Source organism: Tachyglossus aculeatus, chromosome 22, assembly GCF_015852505.1.
Source record: "Tachyglossus aculeatus isolate mTacAcu1 chromosome 22, mTacAcu1.pri, whole genome shotgun sequence".
Taxonomy (NCBI): domain Eukaryota; kingdom Metazoa; phylum Chordata; class Mammalia; order Monotremata; family Tachyglossidae; genus Tachyglossus; species Tachyglossus aculeatus.
The window spans coordinates 7,549,451-7,564,012 of NC_052087.1; the positions used below are offsets into that span (position 1 = coordinate 7,549,451).

General features: G+C 40.1%; 1 protein-coding gene across 7 annotated transcripts in view; it reads right to left on the reverse strand.

Annotated features, from left to right (window-relative positions):
* Positions 1 to 95: 95 nt before the first annotated feature.
* CCDC73 (coiled-coil domain containing 73) overlaps positions 96 to 14,562 on the reverse strand; it is a 94,146-nt gene continuing 79,679 nt past the window's right edge. For all 7 annotated transcript variants that reach the window (XM_038764124.1, XM_038764125.1, XM_038764123.1 and 4 more), the window contains 4 exons: positions 14,023 to 14,206; positions 8,120 to 9,619; positions 5,554 to 5,687; positions 96 to 677 (listed from right to left, as the gene is read on the reverse strand). In XM_038764124.1, coding sequence (XP_038620052.1) covers positions 453 to 677; positions 5,554 to 5,687; positions 8,120 to 9,619; positions 14,023 to 14,206 — 2,043 coding nt within the window. In that variant the 3' untranslated portion in view covers positions 96 to 452. The remainder of the gene's footprint in view (positions 678 to 5,553; positions 5,688 to 8,119; positions 9,620 to 14,022; positions 14,207 to 14,562) is intronic.

Consider the following 14,562-nt stretch of genomic DNA (forward strand, 5'->3'; position numbering starts at 1 on the left):
TTGTCACATTTCAAGTTGCATCAGAATCAAAACCGAAGACCAAAAAGCAGTAAAAATCTCAGGGGGAAAGAATTTATTCATACACATTTTGTTGACAGTATGGCAGTTTTTGATATGCAGTTGGTTTTTCTTATATACTCTAATTTTTGAAGAAATTTCAAGGTGTTAAGTGCGTGGAAAAGATTTATAGAGACCAAAAGAAACAAACTTAAGTCCTAATAATTGAATTTTTGAAGAAAAAGGCTCCTGGCAATAGGCCAGCTAACTTTTGCAATGAAAGGTGACTTGTATTTAAAAAAAGACTCCTTAATTCAAAACTACTTTAAAGAACAATGAAAAGAAAGATCAGGGCAACTTTGAAAATATGCTGTAGTTACAGACTGTCCAAACTGCAGCAGTTTTTCAGTAAATTTCTCAAAATGAAAGTTGTATTGAGGTATTTAGCATTCTGCTTAATCTTCAACTGCTTTTTCCAACATTTCTTCAGATTTTCTTTTTCTAGATTGATGGGGATTTTCTGAAATTGGAAGCATTTGAGTTTCACTTGTCTGATCATTTGAGTCATCCTCCTCTTTTCCCTTTTCTTCCTGACCCAGAGAACTGGGGGCCAAAGTGACGGTCTCTGTCCTTAAGGTTAATTGAGAGAGGCTGTGCAATTTTGATGATTTTCTGTCAGCCTAGAAACGAGAAATCCAGTTAAATAGTGGAATCCCTCCAGTAACATATGTCAACCTGGTCAAGCAGACTTGAAAAACTTAAAAAGCATTTTCATGACACATGGTAATTCTTTGTAATTCAAAACCTGATCTTTTTGAGCACTACCCCCCATTCGACTGCCAAGATGACCTGAGCTGATATTTTAAAAAGGAAGAGTTTTAAATTAAAACACTATACTGATAACAATCTGAGTTGTCATCCACTCCCTTTCCCACAAGACATGTCTATTCAACTTTATCAAAGCCGAGGGAAAAAAAATCAAAGGGTGAATGTTAACAGAAGTAAACCAAAGCATGGAAACCACCTTTTCCTTCAAATTTCCTGTTTCTGCAGTGCCACTGTTAAGAAACAGGGAAGAGTAGTAGTTGTAGGAATTTTTCCTAGTCACATCTCCATATGTTGCCAACTTGTACTTCCCAAACGCTTAGTACAGTGCCCTGCACACAGTAAGCACTCAAATACGATTGATTGATTGATTGAGCTGGCATTTTAACAATAATAATTAAGTGCCAGCATTGGGACGGATAAAACATCACCCGAACACGGTTCCTGTCCCGTTAATGGTATTTATTACATGCTTCCTGAATGGAGCATTTGGAAAAGTAGAACAGAAGCAAGACAATACCACTGCCTTCTAGGATCTTACCATAATAATAATAATTATTGTGGCATTTGTTAAGCACTTAGCATGTGCCAAGCTCTGAACTAAGTGCCGGGGTGGGTATACGCGAATTAGGTTGGACACAATCCCTGTCCTATTTGGGGCCCGCAGTCTCAATCCCCATTTTACAGATGAGGTAACTGAGGCACGGAGAAGTAAAATGACTGGCCCAAGTGGCAAGAGTGGGATTAGAACCCATAACCTACAACCTAATGGGGTGGGTTAAAGTACTTATAAATAGTAATGGGAAGAGGAGGAAGAATAAGGATATAACAAGAGGTAGGGAGGGCGGGTACCCCGTTTTATAAATGAGGAAACAGGCACAGGTCATACAGCAGGGATTAGAGCCTGGATCTTCGGATTCAGTCCTCTGCTAGATTGATAAATGGTCAACAATCTTGGTTCAGGAATCAATCCCCCATGAATAACTTGGAGGATTGAGATATAACAGAGGCGAATGGCCTAGCACGAGGACCTGGGAATCAGAAAGACCTGGGTTCTAATCCTGTCTCTGCCCCTTGCCTGCTGTGTGATCTTGGGCAAGTCACTTATCTACGCCTTAGTTTCCTCAGCTGTAAAATGGGAAAAGACTGAGCCCCATGTGGGCCGGGGACCGTCCAACCCGACAACCTTGTATCTACCCCAATGCTTAGCATAGAGCCTGTCAAATAGTAAGTGCTTAACAAGCCATAAAAAAAAATTGTTCCTATGGAAAAATCAGTTTTGGTTCGATGTAAGTTTTCAGGAGCATGTTGTGTAGTTAGTGCAGGTGGTGCCTAAACTCAGTGCTGGGTGTGGGAAGGGTTTGGGGAGGGAGGCTGTTAAACATCTTACGCCATAAAAAAATTCAATGACTTTGGAGAGACTTAAAACTGGTTAATATCTAAAAACTTAGAGTAATTCCCAGCAAGTAAGCTATTTCTTGTCTGTACTACATTTTGCAAGTAACTAATGATGCTTAGTTGAATACTTGCAGAAGCCCCAATCTGGAAAATAGCCTGATGAAGAAAGACATTCTAGATGGAATTGGGAATCTATCTGTGAAAGACCACTGTAGCTAACCTTTACATAATAGCTGTGAATACCACACTTAAGGTCATTCCCGAGCTGACCGCCTAGTTTCTCCCAATCGTGGTGTCCGAGCTAATTAGTCCCAAATGACTCACAAAGCATCGATATCCCGAGCAAAATCCTCAAAGAAACATATCAGATGTAGCTTTAATTTGGAAACACTTAAAATGGCAAGTTAAAGGGGACTGACCACATAATATAGACTGTAAGCTCCCTGTGAGCCGGGAATATGACTACCAACTCTGTTGCACTGTATTTTTCCCAAGTGCTTATGCCAGTGCTCTGCAAAACAATAATAAGCACTCAGTATATACCATTGATTGATTTTTGTACCAACATGGCATCAAGATGCTAGGCAACTGGTATCAAAGCCTCAATCAACAATTAACTGAGGTTTCCAAGGACCTCTGGATATCCCCGTGCACTTTCCGCTGTCCAAGTCATCACCAGGGGTGATGGGGCACTGAGGAAGTAAAGCACTTCTATTGTTTAAGGGGCTCCATGAGGGGTTGCGAACCCAAAAATAAAAAGGAAGCTCAAGGTACCCAGGCAGGTGTGATGGGCAGCACCTCTCCCTGAAGCTCCTTCAGCACCACTTAAGTTTTATTCTGGGATCTCGGTGCCATTTATTTCTCTCAGAGGCTACAGGAAAACTTTGTCATTGACTCAGACACGTGCGATCATTCTCCTCACCACTTCTCCCACTGCCATTACTCAAGGAGAAAATGCCGGCAAAACAAAGGGCTGGGGACTTGCTCAGATGGCTGCCCGAGGCCTATTTCTTTTACCTCATGTGTGAGCTCGAATGGAGGCGTCCTTAGTACAATAGAAGATGACTGTTCCCCTAAAACCCAAAATGTATCAGCACCTCTGCTAAAGTGAATCCTTGCAATCATTTTTATCAATCAGTGGTATTTATTGAGCACCCAGTGTACAGAGCACACTACTAAGCAACTAGGAGAGTAGGATACCTGTATATATGTTGTACATATTTATTACTCTATTTTACTTGTACCTATCTATTCTATTTATTTTATTTTGTTAGTATGTTTGGTTTTGTTCTCTGTCTCCCCCTTTTAGCCTGTGAGCCCACTGTTGGGTAGGGACTGTATATGTTGCCAATTTGTACTTAGTACAGTGCTCTGCACATAGTAAGCGCTCAATAAGTGCGATTGATGATGATGATACATCAGAGTTGGTAGATAAATTTCCTTGCCCACAAGCCTATTTTATCTCACTGAAATGAAGTTTCACTTGGGACAGTTAACCTAGTGGAAAGAGCACAGGCCTGGGAGTTAGAGCACCTGGATTGTAATCCCAGCTCCACCACTTTGCTGTGTGCAATTCATTCAGTTTATCGGCCTCAGTTACCTCATCTGTAAAATGGGGATTAAGACTGTGAACCCTCTATGGGACAAGGACTGGGTCCAAGCTGATTATCTTATATCTACCCCAGTCTTTAATACAGTGCCTGGCACGTAGTAAGTGCTTACAAATACCATTTTTAAAAAGGCAATAAGAGTACAGCAGGTATTTAGATATGGTTACTTAAAAGGGAATCTACCATGTTGCTAGTCTAACTCCTGGGCAGTTTAAAGCAGCAGTGAAAAGGAGAGAAAGGGCTAAAAACATTCAAACTGCTAGAAAGCTGAGATTTCAGCCCGATGGCACCAGATTTCCAGATTGCCAAAAAGGGTGACGGAGGCTTAAACCATAAAATGAAATTCAATCAAGTGCAGATTTTCACTGGGGGAAGGAGGGGGTAAAGCATCAATCCTCCAGCGTTACATTCAAGTTAAGGGAAATGGTGCAGCTTATTAGAGAACGTGCCTGGGAGTCAGAAGGACATGGGTTCTACTCCCAGCTCTGCCACGTGTCTGCTGTGTGAGCTTGGGCACATCCCTTAACTTCTCTGAGCCTCAGTTACCTCATCTGTAAAATGGGGATAAGAGTGTGAGCTCCACGTGGGACAGGCACCGTGTCCAACCTGATTAACTCATATCTACCCCAGCACTTACAACTGTATTTGGCACATAATAAGCACTTAAGCATTATTATTATTATGGGGTTTGCACTATCCATGGATCTGGATATGTAAAGCCCTGGGGAGCAGTATATTGAGGTGGGGTTGATCATAACCTATAATTCTGTCAACATTACCCTCCACCTAGAGTGATTTCCTTGTACCACCTTTCTATGGTGCTCAGTCTAAGGAGAATCCAAGGACGGGAGAGAAGGTTTACTCAAAGTTGGTGAGGTGCATTGTTTGTTCCACCCTGGATGTGAAGTAGTAATAATGCTATTTATTAGCCACTTAGTGGGTGCAAAGCACTACAAAGCACTGGTAAAGCAAGCAACTGAATAAACCTGTTAGAATTCTGCTTCTGGGAGAAATCTCTTGTAAAGTCGACCTGTCACATACCTAGAATTTTATAGTCTCTCCTTTTAGAATATGATCAGACCAAACCTCCCAAGGTTTTGCACATTAAGAAATTTTTAAGTAAGCGCTCGATAAATACCACTGATTGACAAACTTTCTAGGTCTAACCAAATGATCTGTCAGCTCTGCCTAGTTACTTCTCCCATGACAAATGGACTCGAGAGAGCCACAGAACCTCTCTTCAAATACTCTGTTGTATGGAATGATATATGTTTAGTCTTCTCATACTCAATAGAACATTATCGGACTAAGGATCCTCAGTTGTAGCATAAAAATTGAATTTACAGTTCAGTAGAATAATCCTGAAATGCCTATATAATTCAAATTTGTCCAAATTAATTTTTAATAGTGTTATTAATTACAGGTTTTAAGAAATGTTATCCCCAATGATGAAATACGCTATTTCTGTGTTTGAGAGGTACACAACACACCACGTAACTCTCCTTCCAAAAACAGGCTGGATAACATCTGTTTGATTTATATACTGTGACTTTTTCCTGCTGTTTTCTATCAACCATAATTGTGAAAAATGGTGCCATGTTGCCCTCTTGATATTATTTTGGAGATCGGTTAGGTCTTAAAGCATCCAGATGCGTACAGTTCTACACATATCTGCGGAATTAGCTCACTGAGGTCTGCTCTGCCATATTTTTAATTGACTTACATGTTCTGTGGGAAAAGAAGAATCATAAAAAGTCTTTGCAATTGCATTCCACTCCTCACTGGGATCTCTCTTGGGGCCTCGATGGATACTTGAGGTATTCAAAGTGTCAGCAACCCTGTTGATGCTGGTAGAATCTGATTGACAAAAAGGAAATGATAACAACTGCATTTTATTCTGTAGGCACTAGTTTGAGTGACTGAAACTTCTGGTTTATCTCTAATCAAAAGGATCACAGGGTTTTGATAGTTTTCTTTTAACTGACTAAATTTCTAGCTTCTACCATAAATACTTCCATTTTTCCACATTTTGATCTTAAGCATTTAATTTGGGAATAACAAAAATGATTTACCTAAAATGTGATTTAATTTACTATCTTATATGTTCTACATGCAAATGAAGCAGCTGAAATGGTGAAATACAGAAATAGAAATCTCTGCTCCCAAAAATGTTATCTTGGTCCCTTTATACGGCCAAGCAGTGATCACTACATAAACGAACGTCCATATTTTTTTAAAAGGGAGCCACTTCTGGCAAACAATTTTGAATGTGCTTTGGCTCCCCTCTGCCTCTTCCTTAAGGCAGATGAATATAATTTGGTTTTTAGCTAAGTCTTTTTTTCTTCAAAAAGTATTTTCCTTCCGCTTTTTTATTTCTCCCTTCAAGACATATATACTTGCCACCCCTTTCAGTTTACGAACTCTGAAGAATTTATCTTGGCATCAATTGTCCCTTATTGGCTAGCTGAGCAATATTATGAATGCCAAAATTCTCCCAGGGGCCTAAAAAGAATTTCCTGCTCCCAGAACAAGGGAGTATTACTTTGTTCCAAAGAAAATGAACAGGTGTTTACCTCCTGAATACATGATGTAACATAGCTACAAGATCTTAACAGCTCATCATGACAAGTTAATCAATATTCAAACCCACTTTCTATGTCTTAAGAAGGAAGGTGGCCCATCAAAAATAGATTACTGAAGCTCCCAAGTAGTAGCTGTCATTCCAAGATAGGAACAATCAATCAATCAATCAATCAAGAGAATATTATGATACTAATCATATGAAATAGAGTATTTTTGTCAAACAGATGACAAATGTGCATTTGATATTTAGGCAAACTGAAAACCAAATGAATGTACTAATTTGATGTTTGTGCCTAACAACTGGAAATGGCTGCAAGAGTATCTTGCTTTGGGACTGACCTCTAAATTGTGTGGATCAGATGAGTTCATATTTTTCCTTATTTTTGCATTTCTATTGACTGAGTAATTGGGCATTTAAATAGATTTAATTAAAGTCACCAGTTCCACCACCACCCTCTGGGCACTGGAATTAGTTGCAAGAACATGGTAACTTGCCACTGGGAGGCCTTTTTTTTTTTTTTTTTTTTTTACAAGTTCAATGCTACTGCCCCACTCAAGCACCATTACATCCAAATTTCATTATTTGGAGAATTCTAGTGAAAAGGAAACTTCAGAGGTCATCTGATCCGCCGTCCTGCCTTCAGGCAGGTTAGCTGGTAATAACTGAAAGTAAATTAAACTCCTATTTTGAAAGCATTCAGAGAATAAAATACCACAGTCTTTCATCATCTATTCTAGCATTAAGCAATCTCTTGTAACTCAATTATTCTGACTGCTTCTTGTAAATATTTTTATCTCCTCCATTAAGAGTGTAACCCCTTTGTAGGTGGGGAATGTGCTTTTTATTCTGTACTTTCCAAGCACTATGTGCAGCACACTGCACTAAATGGGCACTCAGGTACTGCTACTCCGGAAATGTTTATTTTTTACAAATGATAGGTCTGAAAACTGATCTTGAGAAACATCTCATTCATCCTTCTGGCCCCATAAATGAATACAAAAAAATCATTCTAGTCCATGTTTCTCCTTCCCGTTGGATTTTGTGTTTGGAATAATTGTCTGAAAATACCCACCATCAAATTATGATAGACAATTGAGATACCACCTTGTATAGAAAATAAAGAGATCATATCTCCTTTCTCTAATGAATAGCAAGCATCCATATATAAGCATAGCGTAGACTTAAGAAATAATTTCAGATATCCAACTTCTGGTTTTTTTGTTTTGTTTTTATGATACTTGTTAAGTGCTATACCAAGAACTATTCTAAGTGCTAGGGTAGATACAAGGTAATCAGGTTGGACACAGTCCATGTCCACATGGGGCTCACAGTCTTAATCCCCATTTTACAGATGAGGTAACTGAAGTACAGAGAAGTTAATTGACTTGCCTATAAGTGACAGCTGGGATTAGAACCCAGGTAACAACACCGTGTTAGGTTTAGTGCCAGGAATGGGGACTAAATTTATGTGCAGGTTCAGTAACTTCCACTCTTGTTTTTCACCTCAATGTCTTCATAAAAATACCAAAAAATTTAACAGTTTAGCCACCACAAGGAAAAAAAATCATAATTTTTACATTCAATTCTAATCCAAAACTGATTAGAGCAGCTGATTTTCCAATTAGTAATAAAAATTACTAATCCTTAAAGTTCTTAATCCTTAAAACATAATTATCATTCAACATCAAACCGTCATTTCCCTTACCTAGTCTGCTTTCTGTTATGACAGCATTCTTCCCTAGACTTCCACAGTATGACGGTGAAAGAATCCTTTTACTTTCTGATGGACATCTTGGTCGCTCTGTCAGTAAGAAAGCCACGGTGGAAGGTGAAGTGGTCTCTGTTTGACTTTCGGCTTGATTTATTTTTGACCAAGGACTGAAGTCTAAAAAATTTAAGTGTACTGGAGTTTTCTCAGTTTTTTTATCTGAAGTTGAAAGATCAAAGGCTGACCTTCCACTTCTATTTACTAAATCTCCAGATGGTTTTATGGGAAATGAATTGGATTCTTCCAGCTGACCTTCAACATATTTGCTTTTTGAAACAAATACGTTACTTAATGACTCTATTTTCTCTCTTGTATTTAACAATGAATTCAGTCTTGCATTAAATTTACTAACTTGAGAATTCTCATTCCTTGTGGAAGAATTATGCTTGGCTTCTTGTACCTGATCATCACTTATCTGATTCTCTTTACTGGAAAAGGGTAAGTCTTCAGTTGTTTTCTTTTCAATATTGTGCTCGCAAATAGATATTCCCATATTTTTGGACTGTGAAGTCTGGCTATTTTCAGTGTTTACTTCAAGAGGGCAGGTTTTCATATTCTTATCGCTTTCTACTTGTTCAGTGAAAGTCTGCTCAAGTTGTCTGATTTGGATTTCACTGAAATTTTTCTGTTCACAAGATTCTCCAGGGTTAGCTGTAGACTTTACCGACACAGCCATTATATTAGGCTTTTCCTTTGACCTATCAACAAATTCTCCTAGTATATTACTTAAAGAAGATGGTGGGATTGGGCTACTAAAATCAACTTCACCCATAGTAGTACTGCATTCTTCTTGAACGTCTGAGGTTTGCTTACATGGAAGAACATCATATTCTTTTACTTTTAACAACTCTAACTGTTCTGTTTTGCATTGTTCACCATCTAACCCGGATTCACTGGGGCTGACTTTCTGTGATGTAACATGATTATTTTTTAGGGAAATTTCCAATTCAGCTTCAACTTGGTTAGTATCTGAAATATCCCTGTTTACAGAGCTTTCTTCATTATTGACAACCAATCTAGATTCCTTGTTGACCATTTCACTTTGAAATTCACCTTTATCCCACTGTGTGGTACTTGCCTCACAATTTGGATTAAAAAGTAATTGGTTTATCGCATTGCCATTTACGTGTTTCTCAGCTCCTAGAATTCCATCTACATTGCAGAGAATTAATTCTTCCGTTCTGTGTGGTGACAGCTTTCCAGGTTCCATTGGATTTTTGGCCACTGAAGATGGAATACTCAGTGATTTCAATTCTGTACATTCAGGGTCTCTTTCTTTTATTTGTGTTGTTCCTGCCTTTATGAAGTCAGTAGGTTGTGCTTGCAAATTTTGCCCTTTCGCTATATCTTTGCAGGAGAGTTGACTCTGAGAAGATTCACTTTGAATTTCTTCATGAGGTTGAGCAATATCCATTTCCTTCTCTTGGATTTGAAAATCTGGCAAGATAAAAATATACTCAAATGATTATGTTGTTCTGTAAAAGTCTATGTAAGGCTGGGCAAAAATTCCCTCATTGGATTGTAAGATCCTTTATGTCAGGTACCAAGGGCATCAGTTCCACAGGGATGAGAGAGGCCACTGTATCCACGGGATTAGAAATTTAGTTTCACCATCACAATTTTTGAGTTACTCCAGGGACGAGGAGGTTGTTGAGGACAAATATGGGGCCTCCTCATCCCCTTCTCTCCTCTAGGTCCAGCCCCAAGGTCCCGTAGAGACCTTAGGACCAAGCCAGGGACTCAGTATAAGGAATTTTGTCTTTCACTTGTGGCACACTGTCTTTTACTTCACTTCAAAGGCACCTAATAAGTATGGTTGCTGCTGATAATGATGAAGGGGGAGAATCCATGAGGAAAGCAGTAATCACATTTCACCAGAAAACCTAATTTCCTAGTACCAATTTCCCACCTACACTATCGGTCCATAACCTTCACTATCTGCCCCTTGCCTATATCCCTTTTCCTGAATCAGTCAGTGTTATTTATTGAGCACGTACCTTCCTAAGTACCTGGGAGAGTACAATATAATAGAATTGGTAGACGCCATCCCTGCCCACAAGAAGTTTACAGTCTAGAGGGGGAGACTGGCATTAAAATAAAATATGGATACGTACATAAGTGCTGTGAGACCAAGGGTGGGGTGAATATCAGTTACTTAAGGGATACAGATCCAAGCGCATAGGTGATGCAGAAGAAAGAGGGAGTAGGGGAAATAAGGAATTAGTCAGGGAAGGCCTCTTGGAGATGTGATGTCAGTATGGCTTTGAAGGTGGGGGAGTTGTACTCCCCATTCCAGTTCAAAAGGAGGACATGGGCAAGGGGTTATATGGGTTAAGCTCCCCCATCCTGCATTCCCTGCCTCTCTCCACTGCTTTCCTGTGATTAACCTGAAATCTAGATTCTCCTGGATGGAAGGAACAGTAATAGTAATAACAATAATTGTGGTACTTATTAAGCACTTATTACGTAGCACTCTACTAAGCTCTGGGGGAGATACAGGGCATTTAGGTCACACACGGTTCCTGCCCCAACCAGGGTTCACCTACTAAATATGAGGGAAAATTGGGGATGAAGAAACTGAGGCACAGAGAAGTTAACTGATTTGCCCAGAGTCACATAGCAAACAAATGGCAGAGCCAGAATTAGAACACAGGTCATCTGACTCTGACTGCTAGCTACTGAAAGGGTATGGTAAGGTGTGCTTAGCAATTTAGTAGGAATTCAGTAAATACTATTGATAGACTGATTATTGAACATAAGTAGAAAATATTTGGCTAACAGCCTGATATTTCAGGCTGCGTACACTACAGAAAGTGCCTGGTGAAAAGACATCCATTCCTGCCCTGCAACTGATTAAAATATTCTTTATAAAGCACCATTTGTGTTTTCCGGATATTATTATTTACATACAGACAGTACAGACCCACCCCAGGATGTGTACATAATACGCTGCTCCGAAACACGCCTGTAGCAGGAATGGTCATATCATGGGACAGGTTTTCCCACTAGGTAGGGCCCATTACAGAACCAGCTCCATCGTGACGGTGGAACCCTACAGATTAGTAAAATTACACACTGAGGATCATTCCCCATTTCTGCACCTCCTCACTTTGCTTCCCTCCCACTGTTCCTAAGTGACTTTGACGTAGTGCTCCCAAAAATGGCTCTCCACCAGCCCACTCCCCTTTAATCGCACCCAGTTTTGTGGCTGGGGGGGGTGTAAGCCAGGGGCTCATGCAACCCCTGCTTAAGCCATGCATCACCACTGTTACCATCAGGAGGAGGGCCGGATAAGTTTACTGGGCTCCAGCTAAAACTTCAGATGCTGAGTTCGGGCCCTACCTCCTTGCCCCCAACATAGGGAGTTGCTTCATTTGACCCAGCCACATCCTCACTGCTGTCAACTCCACCGTTTCCTGCATCCTACCATTCCTTTCACCTGTAAACTCATTCTCTAGACTGTAAATTCATCAAATAATAATAACTGTGGTATTGGTTAACCAGTGTGGCTTAGTGGCAAGAGCGCGGGCTTGGAAGTCAGAGGATGTGGGTTCCAATCCCACCTCCTCCATTTGTCTGTGTAACCTTGGGCAGGCCACTTCTCTGGGTCTCAGTTACCTCTTCTGTAAAATGGGGATTAACAATAACAATAATGTTGGTATTAAGTGCTATGTGCCAAGCACTGTTCTAAGCACAGGGGTAGAAACAAGGTAATCAGGTTGTCCCACGTGGGGCTCACAGTCAATCCCCACTTTACAGATGAGAGAACTGAGGCACAGAGAAGTGAAGTGACTTGCCCAAGGTCACACAGCTGACAAGTAGCAGATCCGGCATTAGAACCCAGGACCTCTGACTCCCAAACCCGGGCTCTTTCCACTAAACCACGCTGCTTAGACTGTGAGCCCCACGTGGGACAACCTGCTTAGTAAGTAAGTGCTTAACAAATAGTAGTAAGCGCTTAACAAATACCATAATTATTATTAATAATAATAATAATCACTTACTATGTGCCAGGCACCACTCTAAGTCCTGGGATAGACACAAGTTAATCAGGTCAGGCACAGTCCTTGTCCCACATGGGGCTCACAGTCTTAATCCCCATTTTAAAGATGAGGGAACTAAGGCACAGAGACTTCCCAAAGGTCACCCAGCAGACAAGTGACGGAGCCAGAATTAGAACCCAGATCCTTCTGACTCCCAGGTGCTTAGAACAGTACTTGGCACATAGTAAGTGCTTAACAATTCCCATCATTATTATCTACTAGGCCACTCTGAGCAGTGAACGTGTCTACCAACTCTGTTGTACTGTACTTTCCCAAGCATTTAGTACAGTGCTCGGCACACAGTAAGTACTCAATAAATATCACTGATTGATTGTGAAGCCGGGCTTCAAGTCATCCATCTGGAAGCAGAGGAAATGGGCAGGGAACACAGGACAGTGGAGGCTGCTGAATGAGGGTCTCTCTGATTCAGCCAAGAGCATCATAGATTACCTTTTCTATCTTACCCCATTTTAAGTCAACTAAGACCCCTGCCCCTTCCATCCATCATCAATTGTATTTATTGAGCGCTTACTATGTGCAGAGCACTGTATATGGGGCATCCAGCCCCATATATCCTGCTTTGTTCTGGCCTGCAAACCAGAGTTTGGGAAATGGTGGGACACCGGTGAGGCGGGGAAGGAACAGACTTAAAGCCATGCATTCTGGTTTGGGCCAACAATCAGTACATAACTTATGTGTGGATTTTACATACTGTGGGAATTCAGAAGCCCAGAAATGCTTGTAATGTGTACTTGTAATTAAATACATCATTGATTATTCAAAGAGTTAATTTAGTCTTATTTTTACTCTAATTTATTAAGCACTTCTATAACAGGCACTGGGATAAATATAAACATAACAGCTCAGACGCAGTCTTTGTCCTATGGAGAGCTCAAGTCTAGGTGCCATCTAGATTTAATCAAATTTGGTGTGAGAAGCTTTATTGTCTAATGATGGCATTTATTAAGCACTTACTATGTGCAAAGCACTGTCCTAAGCGCTGGGGAGGTTACAAGGTGATCAAGTTGTCCCACAGGGGGCTCACAGTCTTAATCCCCATTTTACAGATGAGGTCACTGAGGCACAGAGAAGTCACACAGCTGACAACTGTCAGAGCCGGGATTTGAACCCATGAACTCTGACTCCAAAGCCTGGGCTCTTTCCGCTGAGCCACGCTGCTTCTCTGAAAGCTTCTTGTGGAAAGAGCAGGCGCCTAGGAGTCAGAGGACCTAGTTCTAATCCCATTTCTACCAATTGTTCGCTGTTTGACTTCGGGCAAGTCATTTAACCTCTCTGTGTCTCAATTTCCTCAACTGTAAAATGGGGATTAAATATCAGTTCTCCCTCCTGCTTAGTCCCGGAGCCCCACGCAGGACTGGGACTGTAGGCAACCTAGTTAACAGAACTGAGACCGTATCCGACCTAATTAACTTGTATCTACCCCAGCACTTAGAACAGTGCTTGAGATATAATAAGTGCTTAAATACCTAATGATAATAATAATAGTCTTGTCCCAAAATCAATAGTCTTGATATCCTCACAGCCCAAAATCTTTTAAAATCTCTCCCTATCATTTTGGCTAGACAAATAGGAGAAATTAGAGAAATCCTTTTAATCCTTTTCTGGGATGATAATAGTCTGCAAATAATGGGTGCTAAGACTTACCATTTAACAGAATCTTTGCTATCTTCTCTCACTCCTGGACTTTCTCTTTCATCCACTTTACCCCACAAGGATTGGACTAAATTTTTGGAATGATCGATATGAAAATTTGAAATTAGGACAATTTTAATTTACCTTCAATAACTATTTCTTCTCTTTGTAGGTTTCCATTATTTTGCTGTGCTTCTGTTTGATCCATAGTAGAAGAAAAAGTCATAGTGTTTTCTGAAATTATTTCCTGGATATTACTTTCAGAACACTCGTATTCTTTCTGCTCAGCTGGTATTTCATTACCTGATTCATTTATTCCTGGGCCATTCTTATAGAAAAATTGAAGAAATTGGTTTTAAGTAGTTGATAAAAAATAGTATGAAATATTTATTCATTATAAGACTAGATATAATGTTTGTAAAACTAGGTATAGTATGCAAATTGTATTGCTTGATTAGTGTCTAAGGAGCAATTTTCAACGGCCAAGTTCTCAAAGGATTGATGCCTATACATGAAGTTTACCTAATTTCTTTACCTAGAAATCAAACATTCTTTCCATAGTTCAGAGATTACTGGCAACATGTTCTGTTCCCTTGGTTTTTAAATTATATTATGTGGAATGGCCCTATTTGCCACCAGAGGGAATCTTTGTGCTGGAAATTTTGTGATATTACTTGTCCAGAG